Genomic DNA, 22185 nt, shown 5'->3' on the forward strand with positions numbered 1-22185 from the left:
GAGCCATGGATTTTTAAGAACATGCTTCCTTTGGTCCATTATATGGCCAATCTGGTGTTAATATGAGTTAGTATTTGGGATGTTCATTTGAGTCAAATTTCATTCCTCTCTCTTGGGATCATCAGAACCAAATGAGGGTACTTTGTATTTACTCATTCTTTATAACAGCTGTGTGAAAAGTGTTTCTGATCTGCACCAAATTTAAATGAAGTGTTACACATTTTCAAAGCCAAAAATCCAGCTTTTGTTTGAATATAACAAAATTATGAATGGTCTTTTAGATTCTTTGAAGTAGTATAAACATAATTACTGTATATCATAGGAACATTCATTGATGCTTTTTTACTAAATTTATTGGTATTAAGTATACAATGCTTGATGTTAACAATTCACTTTATAAAGTACTCATGCATGCATGTGCATTTTTGTATAAGCCAATGAATTTACCAGTATGTCTTTGGACTGTGGGAGGAAACCAGAAGTTTAGTACATAGTTTACATTAAGAGTGAGAACAAAGATATCATTACACTGAGGACATGTTTGTATGAAATAATAACATTCCTGATTGAGTGTGAGCAGGTATACTGCTGCAGGCAGTATTTTTTTTCTATCCAAACGTCTGCTGTCACCATTGGCATTTAAAAAAAAGTACGTAATGAGGTAAATACAGTATAATGTAGCTACATTTGCCCCAAATATTCTCTTTTATATAATACTGGTATTTACTTTATCATTGAACTCTATAAAAAGAAACAGAGAATGATAATTAGATGGAATTAACACCAATACACTGTTTGCCCATGACCCTATTTTAATGAAGTATTTGTAATATGTTTAGTTAAAATTTAGACAATGCAGTATAATCTAACTAATCTAAGATCTCTTTAAAAGTTTAGAATTTGTCATTCAGGAAGGCATTTTCATCTCTGAAATCCATTCCTGCTGAGGCACATGAGGAAAAATTCCCTGATTGCTACAAAAGACAACCCTTTGAATTCCAGTCATTGGAAGACAATTTTTTGTTCAGACACCTTGGGTGAAAATTTATTGTGGATTTCACATGAAATGTATTTTTTCTGTGCATTACGAATGGAAAGTTAAGTCACTTAATACCATGTACCAACAGCATAGCTTTGGCACTGTAGGCAGTTTATGTAGTTTGCTACTTTATAAGTTCAACAGTATGTAATTGAGAACATAAAATCAGTTATTTTGCCCCAAGTAGTATTGCCGACCGCCAGATGTCTTTTTTCTATTGAAAGAGAGAAATAAAGCCTTGAAATATGTTTTCTATATTTCATAGCTGTGTCAGGTGGCATATTAAAGATTCATGATACATTTTTTGTAAGAAGCTGATTTGTATAACATAATGTGATATTAAACTCTGAATCTCACTTGTAGTCTATGGACTGGATGTTGCCTGTTAATAAAATTGCATGACGGCTGTTCATCTCCAAAACACTGAAGATATTTGAAAAGCACACTGTACCTGCACATGGAATGCGAAGCTCATTATCTTGTACTGAAAAATATTAGAAGTTGATCTAATTAAAGATGTGTTCAGGTTATGATAAGACTGTAATTTTCTTTAAAGACAAATTTCAAGTAATTTTATTTGTCTTCTTAAAAAGCGCTAAAGAAAAAAAAGTGATACCTTAATGAATTGTGTAATTCAGTTCTGATTTTCCAGTTCAATAATTGAATTGCCAAGGTCTCCACCCCATAAACAACTTTCCCCGAATCTTTGTAACAGATTATCTGAAAACCAGATGTGAGAAGCTTTAATTTAGTAATTTAATATACTAGCAAAACATCAATATTGGACTGACTTTCTTGATTACTGAAATTCAAGCAATTTCTCAGGATACCGCTCTACTGAAAAAATAAAACCCTCTAAAATTAAAAGCTTCTCATTTCAATGTGTCTACCAATTTTTGTGTAAAGTGAGTAATAAACATAATCAGCAGATACCTTAGGTGCATTATACCATCTCTTTGCATTGATCAATAGCACCTATATTTAAGTGTTTGAATTTATAAGGTGTTTATGTCTTTTGACATTTTGTATATGAAATTTGGTGTATCAGTTTTACTACTGTAAAACAGATAAGAACTACAGAGACATGGTCTGAGTAAACACACTCCAAACCTTTATCTTAACTTTAACCCTAAATGCAATTCTATACCCAGCCCAAAAAATAACCATAACCATACACATTTGTTTCTATTGTTTGTGTAGAAAAAATACTATACAAAAGGAAAAAGTGTATCCACTAATACATTTCCACAAATAATTTTCACTATGAATAACTGTTGCGTTAAGAATACAGTAGCTATTGAAAAAGATACAAAAGCATAATATTAAAACATGTACAGGCACAGATAAGCATAGCATGAAGCTGAAAAAGACTTTTGAGACATGAAAACAGACAGAAATCAAGCATAGTAATTTAACCGGCTGTGAGGCATCTTTTCAGAGGTTACTTTTACTAGAATAAATGCATGTGATCATACAGTAAGAAGAATTACAAATGATATGAGACCATTCAGCCTGCATAGCTTGATAGCTGATTTACCAAGGATAGCAATCAGTCATTTTCTTGAATGATCCCAGGAATTCAGATTCAATAACATTACTGGGTATCTTTCTTCTGACTCTAACACTGCATTGTGAAAAAATGCTCTTCCTGTTTTCATTCTGAAATGCACTTTGTAAAAAAGGATATACCTTTCATTTCTAAGTGATTTGTCTTAATTCCCTTAATACTGAGTTCATGAAATAGAGCTTTAGTTACATTAACCTTTGTAATCTCTGTATAGTATTCTTTAAACCTGGAAATATCCCTGATCACTGTTGTTTAAACCAATTCCAAAACAGCAATGTGTCTTTTATTGTATGCTGACTGCAATTCTACATGATATTGTCTACTAAGTGATATAACATGAATATACCAATATACCATAGTTTTCCTTTATCAAATGTTTTACTGTACAGGTACTGTATATCCTAAACTCTTTTTTTTACTGTTCTCATACATTGTCTAGAGGAATGTGATGAGTCAAGATTAAACTTTCAATTGTTTTCATAAGTAACTTCTTCAAGTTTAGTCTTCCTTTCAGTGCCATACTGTACTTCAAATGAACAATGATTGTAATATTATTTCTTTGTCATTTATATTGCACGTTCATCCCAAAGGATTTAAAGTTGCATGTTGGAGGCAACTCACTTTATCCTTCACAGAAAGAAAAACACATCTCCTGGTGCCATTCTGCACCAGAACCAAACTTACAGTATATAGTAGATGAGATGGATTAATAAGCCACATTGTGGAAACACAAATTGGAATTCATCCAGGATCCTGGGGTAAAATTCCCCACTCTCACAAACAATACCATGGCATTTTTAATGGCATTCACTCAGAACCTTCATATTAATGTTCCATCTTAACACAATAGTGTACTGTGGAAGATTGTTTTGACATTGAAATCCTGTTCTAGAGGGAAGATTGCTGCCTCCTTTTCCATACATAAATCAAGTTTCAGCAACCAGCTGCTTTTCCTTAGATGCCATCCATTCAAGTACTAGTGTTGCATAAAGTGAGAAAAGTTGATCTTTAACAAGCCATTTCAGAAAGCATTATTTTATTGTGTTGTAAGTATAGATAATATATAAAACAGTGCATTTTGTTAGGTATTTAAAAATGAAAAATGGATTTTAATGTGTTCTTTGATAGCATTATTAAACAGTGCTAGATAAATGTGCAAACAAAAAGACAATACTTCCATTAAACTATCTCCTTTAAGCAATGACTAGTGTTTTATATTGACTCTGTAAATGCAGGAAGTATTTTGAAATAACTGAACTCAGCAAAAACATTTCACTCTGATCAATGATTCCAATACGAGTTGCTTTCCTGTTGTGTTGCAGACAATTATTCAAATTGTGACTTCTTAGAGTTCATAAGACGTGAAGAAGGTTTTCAATGAGCAGATGTATGTGATTTTGAATTAAAATGAAACAAATAATCTTTTATTAAAATAGTAAAAAAAAAAACTCATTGTTCAAAAGTTGTGGATACATTTCCAAGCATGGTTCCAGTGACTTTAATTTCCATTGATTGAATATATTTTATTTTCTGGCTCCATTTCACAAAGAAAGAAAAAATAGACTTTGTAAGTAAAATTGTAAGGAAGCATCTTTTCCAATACATATTCAAAGTCCAGATGATTATCTTGGCAGTAATTATACTACATGTAATGGCAGTCCAATTATTGTGCACACACACATACTGTATATACACAGTATATAACGTTTTGTCCATCTAAAAGGGTGGAAACTACAAAAAAATGAATAAATACACATTAAAAACAATAGTCCCAATCATTCAACAGTGCATATACTGTACATACTGTATATATCCATATTACACTATCATTACACTAATCTGGCAGCTTCATATTGGAAACCTTTGGAATTGTTTAGCTGCATTTCATATACTGATTGCACAATGAACAAGAGATTTCATGTATACAATTTTTTTGGCCATAGGCATTCTAAAACGCCTCTCTGAAGGTATAGTAGCAGTTGAAAATGGGAATAAAGAGGGTGGGAGAGGTCGTCAATGATGAACTGAGATTTATACTTTTATACTATATAATTTTACTATAATGTTACTGTAAATATATTATAGTAAAATAATATTATTGTATTTTACTACTATATTAACAATTCTGGCCAGTTTCCCTTTACTCCTAATGTTGAGGTTACCACACTGAGATATCAAAAGTAAGTATACTTTCTACAAACATTCCATAAACCCTCTCTAAAATATTTTGACTCTCTCCAAACCCTTTCAACTTCCTGATCAAAAATAGACACTGACTAGCCTTCTTAAAGAATACAAGAGACATTTCATAATATGTCTTAAGGATGCATTCCAAATGCATAATTATAATACTATAACAGTCGTCTTTAGAGCTAGCTTATTATTGTTGTCACCCTCCTACTTCAAACTTAACTTTTAACTTGGAAATATTTTATTTATTCAGGCTTTAGATTCCAGCGACACTAAATTCAAAACATGCATTAAGCCTTTTTATGTTGAATTCTTTGTTGAATACTATGAAATATTACTACACTTTTTGATGTGGGAAATTTCTGCACTGTGGACTGTTTGACTTTAAATATTTATTAGAAAACATGCTGCCTTACAATTCTATAGAGTCTGCTTCTTTTTCTTTCTTTGTGCACTCGGAATTTCATTAGATTGTTTTTATATAGAAAAATGGGTTAGTTCCTCTTACTTAATATTAAATGTGAATAATAAAGAAAGCCTGAAGAGATACAGCAATTGCCCATGTATAAAACGGTGACATGAAAAAAGGGGAAAGCTACACATTAATTACGTTTACCGGATAAAAGCATATTGTGGTCTTTGTCTTTGGTTATTTTGGTGTTTCCATTCATTTTATTCAATGTGGTATTGACTTTATGTGATGCCTTCTGATACATAAAATGGAGACCCTGGTGTTTTGCCAAGTATGACTTTAATGTAAAGAAGCTATTTCTAGCTAGTGCTCCGACACCTGAATATGAACAGTCCACTCACATTTTCCAAGTGATCTGTGCTGTAGGCAAGAAGGTCATGTCAGAAATGACACATCTAAGAGGTTGGAAAAGTGTGTCTGAGAATAAAAAAAAAATACTGTTTGGAAAACATTGCGCCTGACAGTATTTTTTTTACTTCTGGAGTTAAGAAAAAAGTTTTTTTTTTAATCCTGAGAAGAAACATGTATACGCAAAGTTTGTATTCAGAGCCAGAGTGCTGCGAAAATTGCAATAGAAATATCTTTCTCTAATAAGGCACATTTGAAAGGTTAGTGAATTACTTGTATGTTTTAAAGTGCTTAAGAAACATTGAATAAATAATACAAAAGCTAGCTACAGCCTACACCCCAAGGCAGGTGCCTCTAATACATAGTGATTGTTGAACTGCTGGCCAGCTAGCTGTTGGCTAATTCAATTGGCCTACTAATGAACTTTTTATATGGTGTTTTATGTTATTTGGAAATGTGTAAAGAGTGCACAACTGAGACTGCCAGAACATATTAGTTTGTTTCGTTAGATATATTTCAAATTGAAAATTCTTTGGAGAAAATTCTCACAGTCCACTACCCAAGCTCTTAGGTTTTAATTAAACAAGTGAAACTGAGTATGAATATACAGAAAATACTTCCTAGATTTTGGGAAAAAAAAGTTCTGTATGCTTTATAGAATTATCACAGCTTAGAAGATTTTAACTCTAAGAACTGTTAAAAAGAGTGTGTGCTGAGATACAGTATAAAGTTCTACTCATCAGATTGTTCTAAACTGTAAGTTTAGCTTTTATTTCACAGATATAGTTTCAACTCAGGTATCATTTTCTTTATTGTAACACACTATTTCTGCTGAATAAGTGAAGGTATTTATTTGTCAATTTTACTGTATTTAAACAGCCATGCTGTATATGATGGGCATATAGTGATACAGTACAGCAGATATGTAATTACTTGTATTCATTTTCCCATGCTAATATTAATTTGATATTTAGCATAAAATGACAAAATATCTGTGCTGTACTTAAAAAAAAAACAACATTTTTTAAATATCCATATTGCCAATAGTTGTTCAGCTCAGATAACCACTATGACTCCAGTAGAAGTCTAAGAGAAATGAGTACCATATACATTTTATTCCAATAGTATTTTGTCAGGGCCATCCACCATTTGTTACACTATAAAGCCCTCTAGTGCACACAGCAAAGTTAGGAAAACTGATATCTGTGTATCTGACAAATTACAGCAGGTGTTCATAATTCTGAATTATAGTTTAAGTCCTGAAGTATAAGATGTGAAAGTTACAAACAAAGAAGTTTAGAAGGAGTTTAGAAGTCAAATTTACTATGATTTCAAAACTCAATAGCATTCTTAATACACCTACTGTAACTCTTGGGTGCTATTATTCCTAAGTGTAACTTTTGCACTCACTTAAACATGAACGTAAACATGAACAAGAATGAACGTAATTCTCTTCTTGTTGCATACAGACATACTGTATCTTCCAAATAAGGTCTAATCCCCATGGGACACATACAAATTCAGAAAATGGATTTAGCGTTTTCTGTTAAATGCTTGCTTCAACTATCTATGTATTTGATATAGAAAAATAATTTCTAGTCATAATAAAGGGACCTTTAAAATAGCAAAGCACCTTGCCACTGAAGAAAAGCTTGTGGAGAGCACTGATTACTTACTTTCAAAACATCACTTTGATGGAGTGACATTCACTGCTTTCTAGCAGCCTCCTATTCATCTTTTGTAGTTCCCCATGATTGATGAGTTGCCTTTCTGGCATACATTGAACTGAGAATGTTAAGGAAAAGAGATACAATCCAGTTTTTTCTTGGGGCGGTAGAGTATACCATAGCCTAATGAGGGAGTATTTTTTTCTGTCAATCTTCATTAAGAGGTGAACGATTAAGGCAGATCAACTGTTAGGAAATCACAACTGTGTCAGCTGGTATGCTATAAAGCGGTAATATTTTTTTAACAGGTGCACTGCACCAAAAATGATTATGGTTAAGCAGTCATACCATAGATATTGTTAGGTAGGGGATGGTTTTAGATGCATACACCTTTTATTCAGGCTTCCAATATCACCTGAGATCTGGGCTTGCTTGCTTGCACCATTAGCTGCATTGCATCCAAACAATGACCACAAGACCCATAGAAAACATTTATGTCTATTACTGTGGGGTGCAAAATTTAGGCTTTTATCCATTTGGATCTGAAAAATAAATCTACCTAACTAAATTGATTATATAATGTGGATGCAATACAGCATATGCTCCTCATTCTATATTGCAGACAAATTGAGACTTGTTGTGATCTAAATTCATTTCACCATATTTAAGGGTTCATGATGTTGTTTTACCTCTTTCATCAACAAGACAGGTGCCAATACATATGTGTTATTGTGATTAAATCTAAGACTTATAATACATTTGCGAACTGTTATGCTGAAACAACCATCTATCATTAATCATGCATCAGTTTGCCCTAGTTCTTTTAAAGCACTGATTTTCATAAAGAATGGGGAGACTTGATCTACAAATAGAAAATATTTTTCAGTGTTCGTGAATGTTAGATAAATAATATTAGGAAAGACAACTGAATGTCATTATATAATGTTAGTGAAATGAGACAAAAACTCTTTATCTTCCCTTAAAATATTGTGCCTTTAGATTTAATGACATTTACTACTTTGTATTTCTGTAATGCACATACTGCAGCTGCACAGGATACACAATTAGAAACTGTCCTATAATCAGTAAACATGCAATTTATTTAGGGAAAACTATCACAGAAGTGTTTATAGAAAATTAAAAAAAAAGCTCTTATGATGGTTTGGGAATCAAAGAGAATGTATTGGTTATGTCCTTCAGCTTGAGGTCTTCTACTTCCTCAGGACATGTTTCTAACATTTCCTAAAAACATTTCAGAACATTGTCATGATAAAACCTTTTCACACACCTGGAAAAGTTACTCAGATAATATTTTCTTACATGTTTGTCATAATGGTTACATTGTATGGTTTGCTCTGCAGTAATGTGAGCTAAGAAACACTTATTCAGAGCTCTTGAGAAACCTCTGACAAAATAAGATTTTAACAGCTGAGATTGTAATGCGCTGATCTGTATTAGCCTAACATTAAAGAAGGCACATGCAATACAATGAATTCTATTTTGAAAGGATTTTGAAAAAACAATGTCAATATTTTGAAAACAATGTCATCAATGGTTCAGAAACTACAGTAATCCATATTTTTGTTGTAGATTTCATAGAGCATTCTCTGTATTTCTCTGTTGCTATAATAATAGGGATGGTCAGGATGACAGTATTATAGGATAAATGCGATGACATGTTTAAATTATATTTCAGGAATGAGACTTTATTTGGTTTTATAGGTTTAGTTTTCATATGATCACCATGAAAGTCAATGAACCAATGAGTTTCGTAAATTCTAATTGTATAAAATGGACAATATGTGGTAGATCACTGATAAATATTTGATTTCCAAGGGTGGATAATTCATGAGGAGATACAGTACATATTAATACATTGTGCAAACAGTGCCAAATAAGTGAAACCACAACTGCATTTTAGTTGCTGGAAATTTCCATTTCAAGAAGCCTTTCCACAGACTTACATTTTCATTGGTGTTACTGCTGGGTAGGAAATATAAGAAAATATTATTTGAATAATGTTTCAGGGTCATTGGAAAGATGCTATTATGATAACACTCACTGTGTGACCAGATTGAAAAATTCTTATGACTATGATGTCTCTGTTAAGTAGCTCTTACTACTTCTTCTCCTCCTGGTTCTGTTTGCCCTCTGTGTATCTAGTACTGTTAAAACTTGTGAATATTTTCAGCTGAGTCTTGCTTGGTTGGTGTCTTATTTTTCAATGACACAAAGAGCTAGAAAGGCTAGGATTTGACTGACATTCATAATCAATTATCTTTTCCACCCCAAGGGACTATAGTTCCCTGTGCTGTTTTTCTACTATCAAACTTATATCTGACACCTGCCTCACATAAAAATCAGAGTAAGCCTTTTCTTCTGGGTATTATATTGTCATTCATAGATAGTTTAATCACCTTGGTCAGTCAGATTAAGACTTTTCTTTTTTCTATTGCCATGTGTGACTTTATAATTATGTTACTTAGGCTTGGCAGCATTTTAGAATGAATGAAGTACTCATTACATGTGCAAATACTGCAGTATGACTTTCACATTTACAGTAATGTTTTGTTGATTTACATTTCTTTAAAATGTAATGGTCATAAACTGTTACTTTGTCAATTCCTGAGTCAGTCTATATACATTACAGAAACAGAAAGAAAACATTAACTCAATATTTCTTTAAGGAACTATTTTATTCATACGGTATTTCAATATCTTGCATACTGTAATTCATCAGTATTACGTTTAACATGAGATATTTTCATTTTATCTTTGGTTTGTCAAGGATGTATGCACATTTCTGATTACTAGGCAATATACATTTCAATATTTTTATTATGTTCTGAAGTGATTTATTTGGTGGGTAGCATACATCATTTAATAAAATTATTGCTTATCACATCTAAGCAGAATATTTAATCTAATGGAAATGTGCATAGTACTGAGTTATGTATAGCCTAGAAAAATGATAGCTTAGATTTTTTACTGTACATTAGTCACTCACAGTGGAGGGAAACATTGTAGTGTAGTTGTTAAATCTTCCTCCTTCCTTCAAAACTCCTAAGAAAATAAGAAAGGTTACAAAAAAGAGGAGCCCATTCTTCCATTTGCTCTAATGCTACCCGATCTCACCTCGAAAACTTGCCATTATTGTTTTTAAACAACAAAACTTGTGATATTTTAGCTGCTTAGTTACACGATTCTATACTAATTTCACAAAAAAAACTTTTTTTTACAATAACAGCAAGTGGTGTTCTGACTAGGTATTCTTAGAAAAGGATAAAACATTATACAGTAACTTTTTTATGAAGTACAGTATATAAACTGTATATAATGCCTGTACAAGCGCGTTAAAACCATAATCCACCATAAGTCACCGTGAAGGGGGTGGATTCCTGCTGTGTACGTTTTCATATTTAGCTATCACTACCATCTACTTTGGTTTTCCAAAGTAGCGCACTCACACAACTGAAAATTTCTAAATCACTACGGTCTCCCGCAGTCTCGCGCAGCTGGACTGCAAACTACCACAGCACCCTTCACGCATTCTGAATGGCTGGATCTGTAGCTAAGCATGTAAAAATGTAAATAATTACATTCCAGCCCTTTTTTTCCTGAGAATTTTACTAAAGGTCTAACTGCAGCTTCCAGATTTCAACTGTCTTTGTGCTGCAGTTTGAAACTTTTCAGATAAAAAAAGAAGAAATGTGACTGTGGCATTTGGCCACATGTCCAATGTAACGGTGAAAGCAACATGCATTCCAAAGGCAAAGTGTATGGGTTTAAGTTCATAATGACAATGTTAACACACACAGTAAAATTCTCTCATCTTGTATTTCGAATTTTTACAATTGTAAAGTGCTCAAAAACCATACAATTCTGTCAGATTTTTCCAAGAAAATTAAAGCATTTCAAACTATATTTGTTTTGTAAGTCTCATAAAAATCATAAACTGTAGATGTAAGGTATATTTTTTCTAAAAAGGTTCTATTTCATGTTTATCAACCATTTCTAACTGTTTTATCCGAAACAGAGCCACTGGGGATCCAAAGCCTATCCAGGCAAGCAATGCAAGCAATACATGATACATCCTGGACAGGACACCAATCCATCACTGTGCACACACAGACAAAACCACCAGCACACAAACACCAGGGCCAGTGTTCTTAGAAGCCATTTAACCTACATACTGTACAGAACCAATACTGTATGTGTTTTGGACTGTGGGAAGAAACCAGAGTACCTGCAGGAAATCCAAGTGATCATGGGGAAAATATACAAACAGTACACAGATAGCACTCAAGGTCTGGAAGTGAATTGAACCCAGGACCCCAGTGCTTCGAGGTAGCAATGTTAGCTACTGCGCCATGATGCTGTCCCTTCTATTTAATGTGTTACAGCAAAAGATGCTTGTGACATTTTAAATAAAAAAGGAAAATTTGTTTCTCCTGAATGCATTGTTTAAGTTGGAAAGTAAAACCCCACTTAACTTGGATAGATATGTAAAATGAACATCTCATACTGTAATTATATTGCTTAGCAAGGGTTAAAGCAATTGGCCTCAAGCCAAAAACTAAAGCTCTTAGTGAATATAAACTTTGGAATGATGAAGATTTTTTTTGTTTGCAGGTTATCTGGAATGAATGTACCATCACCTATTGTAAGCAACAAAAACTGGCTGAGGCTCCATTTTGTAACTGATAGCAACCACCGATACAGAGGATTTAGTGCCCAATACCAAGGTAAGTATAAATGTCCTTTAACAGCCCTTTACAACAATTCATATAAAACATAATATAAAATGTAACAGAAAGATTATATACATAATTTAATATTTTAATTGGAAATAAGGAAGCATATTGTATGGGAAAGCTGATAAATTCTAAGTCCAGTTAGGTTTAGCTCAATGATGCTAAACCTTTCTGGATATTTACAAAATTCTGTTATTTGCATGTCAGTGGTCACATTAGATTTTATGTGATGCTTCTGTTCACTTGATGCACTTGTGGAAAAAACTGAAATTTGCAACACTGATGAGTTTGTCATCCTGCCCTTTTTAAATATCTGTTCAATTAAGAATTAAAGCCAGATACTGTAAAGAAATGTCCAACCAAGTCATTTGAATTTGTGGTACAGTGTAGCTCTAGATATTCAGGCAAGAATTACATGTGCAATATGACAAGGTCAAACAATTGAGCTGCATTTTTACTCTGAGCTCAGATGCAACTTTTTATAACCAGTTCAATTTTTCAGTACATCAAAAGTTTGTCCTTTGTTAGAATAATAAAATCATATAGAAATGATCTACATAAATGCAAGCCTTTCAATGAATCTTCAATAGTGTTTTTACAAAACCATCATACATTTGCAGTGATTTTTGTACCTTCTTATCAAAAACCATTTGATGTCAACAACATTAATAAACATTAAAAACTGTTAACTGCTCAAACCTATTACTAAAGTATTCAACATCTGATAACGTGTGAAGAATAAAACAACATTTTCTTGACATCTCTGGCTATTAGTTCTTAATTAAATTAATTTGGGAGAATTGTAATAATGCTCATAAGAATATGCCTTGCTGTGTCTATATGTGTGTGCTTGTGAAATCACTCTGATGCACATTTACCATAAACTCAAATTTTGTTCTATTTACAGTGACACTTTCTAAACTGTTGAAGGTTTGGGTGAAATGTGAAAAGTTTGCCTACCCTTACAAATTGTGCCTTTGTGCAAATAAAGTGAAACCTTCTTAGGTTTTAGAAAAGGATTAATGGTACTATTAAAATGAACAGCTGAAGCTACAGTACTGTATATTAATTAAGTAATAAGGCTCATTTTAAATTAATGTTACTGCTTTAAAGGAACAGACGGAAATATACAATGGTTGTAAAAATTCTATGGAATGTCAATTGCACATAAGAAATGCCAGTGGTCTCCATTGAACTTTTTGACAAAACAGTAAAAAACAGGTGCTTCTGTTAATGAACACCTTGATTTTTTAGTGCAGTACAATGGATATGGAAGTTTTCTTTAAATGGAAGTGAGTTCCAAGAAGGCATTTGTGTTCTTAGAAGCACCCAGGGTTATGTTTTGTCCAGCTCATTATAGACTGAAAGGAAATAATATGTTCTTAAATGTATTAATAATACATTTACACAGATCATAATATAATTTAAGCAGAGCTTTTTACAGGCTGTAGGGGATTCACTGTACACAGCATGTGGTAGTAACGTAGGCTTTTACTTGGCCAGGTCAGATTAAGTGGGGGATCCTGGTGGTCCTGATTGGGAAAGCCAGAACTGCAATTGTAGAAAAAAAATAAGTTTTGAGCTGAAACTGGGTGCAATTGACTGAAACATATTGATATATTGCTCTAAATAGTGAACAGAGTTATTCATATAAATTATATCAACCAAATTGAAGTATAACAATATTATAATATTATACTGCTGTTTCTTTCATTGTCAGTTTGAACCCAAAGTAACCTTTCAGAAATGTAATATTTTTGCTACCTTCAGTCAAATTTACAGTATGTAAAGAGGTCTTCAAGGTTAAATAGGGAGGTACATGAAAATATTGTAGGTGTTGTTTTTTCTCATTTCCTTTGTGCTTTTTTTTTTACCAAAAGCCTTTCCCTTTTTATTACAAATCATAATCTATAATGCAAACAAAGGAATTGAAATAATAAGATAGACAATAAAATATGTTACTGTACCTAAACTTGAAGTTGAAGTGTTTGAAGTTTTGTTAAATTTATTCAATTTGAAATTCTTTTAGCAAAGCTTCTGTCTCTGTTTACTGCAATTATACAGATTCTATCACTATCAGGAAAGAACTGCCAGATAAAGAGAAAAACAAAATCATGCAACTAAACAGAGTCACAAATAGTCATACAACAGCTATGCTATTTGCACAGCTTATAAATATATATGTATATAATGTACAAGATTAACTGTGTATTTTTAACTAAACAAAAAATAAAAGACAAATATAGAAATAACTAGGGATACAAAATAATAATAATACAAAATAATATTAATGACATTTTCCTTTAATATCATTTATTTATTATTGTTGAAATACTGATGTATTACTTTTTCAGACATAACTGGTATGTTAGTAAATAATAAAATAAAAAATATAAGTAAAAATAAAAAATAAACAGTTAAATAATTAAAAAAAAACATTTGTTATCTTGAAGATGTTTATTCTAGTGAGAGCACAGGGTGGTAGCAAGAAAACAGGATGATTGAGAGTAAACAAATAAATCCCCAACATGATTAGGCAGATAGAGGAAACAGGAGTACCCTCCTGTTGTGACAGCAAATCTTCTTAGTCTGGATCTGGGAAGTATGAGGTAGCAAAATGCTAATTGCCATGACTATGTTCAACCCTCAAAAATTATTCCAGTTAAATTTAGATTTTTTTTTATAAAACAAATGTGTTAATTTCTGAAATATTGCAAAAAATAACAAATACATATATATATGTACTGTATACTGTACATACTGTATACAGTATACAGTATGTAGACTGTACCATTTTGTTATTAACATATCTTCTGTATCTTAGAACTGATATTTTTGTAAGTGACAGCTGTCAACCATCTTCCCCTTGTTACAAAAATGAAAGCAAATTTTGCGGGTGGAGTTGATGCACTGATTCCATTACTCAGCAACACCAGCTGTGCTAATTACGCAAATTGCACTGTTCAGAATTATTTTACCATCTTTTGATAAATTTGGTGTGCCCTAAAGAATGCAGCACTGTGCAATGTCTTACCATTTTGGTTCCAGCTTGACAAATACCCCCCATTGTGTTTCCAAAATATATTTCTACACCTGGTGTAGGATGGAATCTTAAGAGCTAAAATTAATAAGAGTTAGTGGACACACAAACTAAGCATTTGTTAGTTGCATTACTGATTCATCTACTGCTATTGATTTATCAAGAAAACCAAAATTCACAACAATTAGTGTTATACGACAAATATACATTAAGCAAATGAACACAAGATGCATTAATTGTAGCCGGTAAACATATAAATCATGGAATCTACAAGTTGATACTCTTGACAGGTGGGAGTATGAAGAGGGCCTGGAGCATTGTCATGGATGCTGCTATGCTGATATGCTTCAGTATTTTATTTTATTTTATTGAGATTGTATGGGAGGAAAGTGAGCGAACACAAGATGTTGGACAGTGAAGAAAAGAAACATTATGCATTGGACAGGAAAGGACGTATTGTAATATAAAGGGATTGGAAATGAGGGGGTAGAGGTGGAAAAGGAAGCTTACACTGGAACTGTTAGGTTAATGAAGAGTATGAAGGAAAGGAGCTGTCTTTTCTTTTCACTTTTTGAAAAAAGTTATTTTTGAGGGCTGTATCTATTTTGCCTTTTTTCCTTTTTTACCGTTTGACAAAAACCTTTCGGTTACACAATAACATTCAATAGTGTATATCAGGACTCATGTATAAAGTAAACAGACCAAAAAGGTACTTGATCAGATACTCAGTCCCCTTCTTTTGCAAAATATTTTAAATCTATAAATATGCTTAAAAAGGAGGACTACAACTGCAAGAAACAAGTATGTTTTACAATACCAAGGTTTTATAATCCTGCTACTGGAGAGTTGTTACATTTACAAGTTTTCAAAATATCTATAAATCAGCAACACTTAGGAGAAGTTCATAGATTGGTCCAGTTAAACTAGCTGGTTTAGCTTGCTAAGAGCTGAGTTAGAATGAAAACCAAAAGACACACTTGACCTCCAGGATAGGAGCTGATCACCCTTGATTTACAATCAAGTATATTTATATTGTATTCTGTATTTTAATTTAACTTGAATTCAAGGCCTCTACCCGGCCTGTACCACCTATATTTTCCAAGATAATGCATGTTTAAAGTGCACATCATTCCAGGCAGAAATGGCCTCTGGAGGGCTCGAGGGCTTTAGGTCCTAAGAAGTTAAATAGAAAAGACAGACATATTGATAAAACACTTTAAACAGATGAAAGGTGACATGTTATTCCAGGTATATTTTCAAAACCTGGAATGTGCATTATTTTGTCCTCTATTCCATTATAATGAAAGTTGAGGCTTCAACTCAATCTTAAATGTCTTAAGCATTAAAATATCATGAATGTTTTAGACTTAAAAGTGTTAGAAGGATTTTAGTTCTCTCATGGCTTGAACTGGAAGATGTGTGGTTGCCTACCCCTCATTTAAATTACTATAGCAACGTGCGTAGAAAAGTAATTATGTCATTTGAGTAACTGATATTTCCTTTCTGAACTACTGATAGGATCTACTATATTTACACTAAATCTGAGCTACGGACCTACACATCACAAAGATGAGGAAATATTTATTTTCTTTTAGATAGGGTATATTACTTTTTCATCCTGCTGTTAAGTCTTCAGTAGTATTATTAGTATTTGGAAAGGCTTTTGCAGTAAGTGTAGCTGACATTGATAAATTCTGTCAATGCCCTTGATTGCAATTAACTGTTGTTCCCATCCACTGCTGATGCAGTAAGGACATCAAGTCATTCGTAGTTAGAACAATTGGAGAAATCACACTTCACCAGTCATTATAACCAGTATAATCAGGATCAAAGTAATTGTATATGCAAGCCCTGATCAAATTTCACTCTTACCTTCCTGTTATCCGTCATATATCTTTTAGTGTTATCAAAATCTTGATGAAGCTAGGTAAGAGGTTATAAAGTACTGCAACACTAAAACATTAATGTTTTTGCATTTGGTAGAAAAAAGAATAAATGTTAACTTTTCTTAAAATCAAAATTGCGTTTAGGTTCATGCTCTAGTTAATGTGCATGTGTGTCTATTTCATGCTTTACGTATTGCATATGTTATATATATATAATTTCTATCTGTTTTCAAAATAATTTCTTAATATTTGGCCATGATATAAAGAACAGCATGGTTTTATTCAATGCAAACAAGATGGATTTCTTAGAATACTCTCATCAAACCTTCAATTTTAATAATTTCTAATAAGTCATATGATACAGAATGCAAATGCGCATTTTGTGCCAATTATTTTCAAAGTATGTTTTCTTTAAGTTCTACCAAAATCTGTGCAGGACTTTTCTTTGTTGTTAATCTGTGCAGGACTTTTCTTTGTTGTTGATAGACTCCATATTGTACAAGACATCACAAGACCTCTAGAAAATATAGCTTGATTCTTATATATTTTTGGTTAAAGATGGTTACTTTTAACATTTTTGATAAGGATTTGACTTACACACATTTTTGCCTGGTTAGGATTTTATTTATGGTGTTGTGGGGAATTTTCCATTTACTCACATATTGCTGTGTTTTCACTTATTTTTGCATTACTTTTACAGCATATGTAACATCTGTGAAAAGCTTATTATTGATAACTTTAACGCAAACAATCAAGTGGTGGGCAAGGTTCATTATTTCATTATTCATTACCAAAACTAATTATACCATAAAATCAGAGGCTTAATTACTTGCAGGAAACATCTGATTCTGTTTGTAATTAAATATCAAAAGCCAAAGATTAACTACACAGGTTGGGCTTGCTAAACAGTGTATGGTATGATTTTAATATACTGTACAGTATATGTAAAATACAAAATAATTGTACAATGAGAAAAATCTGTTTTTCTACAACCATAAAGGTCCATTAATTTGTGTATTTGTCCCCTGCAGTTCAACCTACTTAAACCAATTCAATATATACTGTATGATTTCCTTATCATAAAGATGTTTAACTTTACTTTTTCCAAACTGTTAAATATATCCAATAGTGCAGCTATGACTTTAACACGTTTAATACACTAATAATTGATTAATGCATTTAAAGGAAAAGAAGAAAAGATACACTAAACTGCTATGAAATAAGAATTTAGGAAAATATTGTCAAATACTGTATATTTATTTCACTCTACATTGGACACTACACTTATAAGCACAGCAAAAAATGTGAAATAAAAAATGAACCATTAAACTAAAATTGGTGTTCGTGTGAACAGCAGATCTAGTTTCTAACTGGAGCATTTCAGTCTCCATTCTTTTGCAGCAAACAGAATCTATTAAGGTATTTGCTAATAGATCCTTATGTGTAACTTTTCTCTTCCATGTACCCAACAATGCCATTGTATAAATTGTAGCTGCAGTGGTTCAGAAATTGGATAAAAAAGAGAGTCTTCAAATGTGTCATACCAGGAAACGTTCAACTTGATATCCACTTTTCAAGAATAGAATAGAATATTTCAAGAATAGTGAATTGGCTGACTATGTCTCCTTGAAAACTTTTCCTGAAGTTAATCTGCAGGAGGAAAAGGGAGCGATAACATCCATCAACAGACTGAACTTTGCCTGAAATAACAGGGATCACAGCCAAATTTAATGTGTTTTAGGAACTCAAATATGCAAGAGTTGCACAAATTCTATTTTTTGGCCAACATTCATAGTATACCTTTATATTTCAAACTACCACGATTACTGCCAGTCAAATGGAATATACAGTTTGCAGAAGACATTTATGTTGTCTGTGCTTTTAAAAGCAGTATGGTAACATCATATTTATATTATTTTCAAAAAACTATATACTGTAATATTCAGCCTGCAGGATTCTATGCATTTTCAGATACTCAATTTGCTTTTCAAGTAATTAGCTTTTCTATGGAAGTCAAGATTTTCAGTCCAGGTTCTTGTAATCTCTTCTGTGTGTCATTCCAACTAAACACTGTTACTGATGTGACATCTTAATTTAATTAATTTGAGATTTTAATAATTTGTTTTTAGGTGAAAACAAAGGAAAGGTTGTATACATTATTTAGGCAGATTTAGGTCTTACACTTGAACAATGTGTTTTAGCAGTACTTCTTTCTATGAGAATAATCTCTATAAATGACTGCAGTCAAGCATGATTTAAAGAGTTCTAAGTCTTCACGAAGTTCTACAGAATACAATACATATTTTACAACTATAAGACAATACCACATAGCTTGTCTAGTTCTTTGTTCAATTTGGAAATAATGAGCAGAAGGATGTTCTAAATGAATAAAGAAACTCATATAAAGATGAGGCAAGGCCTCTTGTCAAGATTTTAGAAACAATTAAATGGATGAGAAGGCTTGGCAATGGTTTAATGGTACTCAATGTGCAAAGCAAATATATTACACAGAATGTGAACATACAGTACTGTTTTGTTAGACCATAGCATCTAGTTAAAAGTCTAAAAAACATTACATATCAAGAGATTCTTCAAGATCAGTAAAAGCTTACAAAAGTTTGAATTGGCTATTTTTCTCCAAAATTATTAGGGATAGTGAATAACAGATCTTGGGGTCTAACTGATTCCATTAATTTCTCCTCAGATTAATTCAGAATCCATGTTAAGATCCTCAGCCGAAGGCCCAATCAGAAATACTTAAACTATGTCTGCCCAAATCGCCAGAAATTTTGGAAGCTGTAAGATTAATCAAATCCTTGGATACATACTTTTCTGCATGAATCTAGATATGCTTTAATATTTCAAAAAATAACATGTCAATATACTATTATAAAAGAAACAGAAGCACAAGTAATAAATATAAAACATTGAATATTCTGTAATCCATCTAGAACCTGTAAACTAATCTTAGAGAAAATCATTGCTTCTGGTCCTAGGAAGCCACAGGGTCTTCTGGTTGTTATTCTTACTTGACCTCCTAATGACCTAATGGCACAATTAGGTAATTAGTTAATTAATCTAAATTACCATTAGAACATGAATACCAAATTTTAAAAACATAAGTCTTTGAGGATTTTGAAATTGCCAGGGCTGTGGTTCTGTTGGACAAAGATATAGGGATACTGATTAGAGAATAATACATACATGTACTGTATACATTGACAGGAATTGTACTGGAGAGTTTATTCACACAACCTTCAATTAAATCAAGCGATACTATTTGAAATGTTACTTCAGCAAGTTACCTCAGCTTCCTGGTGTTAATAAAATTTCTCAATTATATAAATATAGTACATAATAAGACTTAAACCTTTCACTGTAGTGCACATTTTAGTGTCACAGGACAAGACATTGCAAGGGACTAATTGTACACTTGATAGAACATTCTAGAGACAATTAATTCAGAGTTCTAGAAGGAGTATGTGTAATCAGCATGACTGACAAATTATTTCCTGCACAGTCATTGATAGATTTCTTATACACCAGGACAAATTTAAATTGTACTCTTTCTCAAACAACTTCTCTTTAAGGATACATAGAACAGGTGAAATATGATCATATATCTTTTTCTTGTTAACAAACAAGGTGCCAAATTTTGACCTGATTGTCAATGTTAAATAATGTGGCAGGTCATACAATAGTATTACAGTAATCTATCCCTGACAGGATAAAAGCATGGATAAGATATTTGTACTGCCATGGTCAAGATAAGAGCATGCTTTAACAAGATCTTCACAATATTGTAAATATAGGTATTACATCAGGGATATCAAAAGTGACTATTTTCTTTGTTCTGCTTTTAATACATCTTATCAACATCATTTTTCAAACATCAGCAATTTGATCATAATGATGGATTGACCATCTAATACATTCCCTTCCTATCAGTAGTTAACTTACAGATAGTTTTCATGCACTGTTACTTTGTATTGGTAAAGCATATTCTAAATGCAGTCATGATGTTTCAAAAATGATCAGGTGATGAGATAAACATGTTTATCACCTCTGAGGCTCACTTGTCCCAGAAGATGCATGAAGATATTCAAATAAGGAAAGCAAAGATTAATTCTAGAAACACCTCACTGAAGTATTAAAAACAAAACAACCCTTTGTAATCCTTTCAACACATAATTATGTAGAGTTTTTATTGTATGTTTTATGGGACAATTTACTGAAGAATAATATTGATTTTTTAAAAATTGGTTTATTGGTAAAACTGTAAAAATACATTTATGCTCCTCTACAAGTCTGTAAAACAGAAGAAAGCGATTTCCTGGGTCAATGAACATAACTTAGTTTGTCTGGTAAAAAAACTCTTAAAAAAGTGTAGCATAAATAATTCTTGAACTCACCATATATATATTCTGTCTGTATATCTGTAAGAAAAATAGTTATAAGCAGATTCTGAGTCTGAGGTACCTCTAGATTAAAATTAATATTATAATAGTTAATATTGGAATGCTTTACTATTTATGTGTAGATACAATGTTCTTTATACTAGCAACACACATGTTGCTAAAATGATATTAGTAGCATCCCTGAATTAATAGTCTAAAGTATATGTCCTGCAGTGTCTGTGTATTGTATGTTTGACATTTTTGTTATTGTCTTTGTGTATGTCAGGGTATCAAGGAATCCATGTTGGATCAGGCTTCGTTATCATTTTTGTAATATGGAGGGAAGGAAATGCTGCTCAGATGAGATGCAGTATGCAGTGTAAATCTTAGCAGTGTATGTACTGTAGTATGTGTGAATATAGTGTATATAGTAAAGCCTCTTTGTTATCTGGACTAAAATTTGTACAATCTGGACTAAAACAGTGTCATTGTTATATCTATTTTTATTATTACTATTTATTTTAGTATTTTATACATCAGCATAAAACATTTATAGTTATGATTGCAAATATACTGTATACATATCTATATCTTAATGCTTAAAATAAATTAGAATACACCTAATTAAAACATACATCTTCTTTTAAATGTGTTAATGGGAACAGACAGTACGTGGCATTTCTTCACCGGCAAAATGAACTAAAATTCTAAATCATCTAGGAAAACGTAAAGCAGATACATGTCTGTTGCAAGAAACCCAGCTCTCAGAATCTGAACATAATAAACTAAAACTTTCAATCAGATATATTCAACATCCTGTTATTC

At 32.2% G+C, this 22185-nt stretch overlaps 1 protein-coding gene across 3 annotated transcripts in view; it reads left to right on the forward strand.

Moving 5' to 3' along the window:
* The window catches only part of csmd3b (CUB and Sushi multiple domains 3b), a 581296-nt gene that overhangs the window by 285624 nt on the left and 273487 nt on the right, over positions 1-22185 (forward strand). For all 3 annotated transcript variants that reach the window (XM_088929237.1, XM_088929238.1, XM_088929240.1), the window contains exon 6: positions 11916-12028. In XM_088929237.1, coding sequence (XP_088785363.1) covers positions 11916-12028 — 113 coding nt within the window. The remainder of the gene's footprint in view (positions 1-11915; positions 12029-22185) is intronic.

The sequence above is a fragment of the Atractosteus spatula genome, chromosome 12 (assembly GCF_055471065.1).
Source record: "Atractosteus spatula isolate fAtrSpa1 chromosome 12, fAtrSpa1.hap1, whole genome shotgun sequence".
NCBI lineage: Eukaryota > Metazoa > Chordata > Actinopteri > Semionotiformes > Lepisosteidae > Atractosteus > Atractosteus spatula.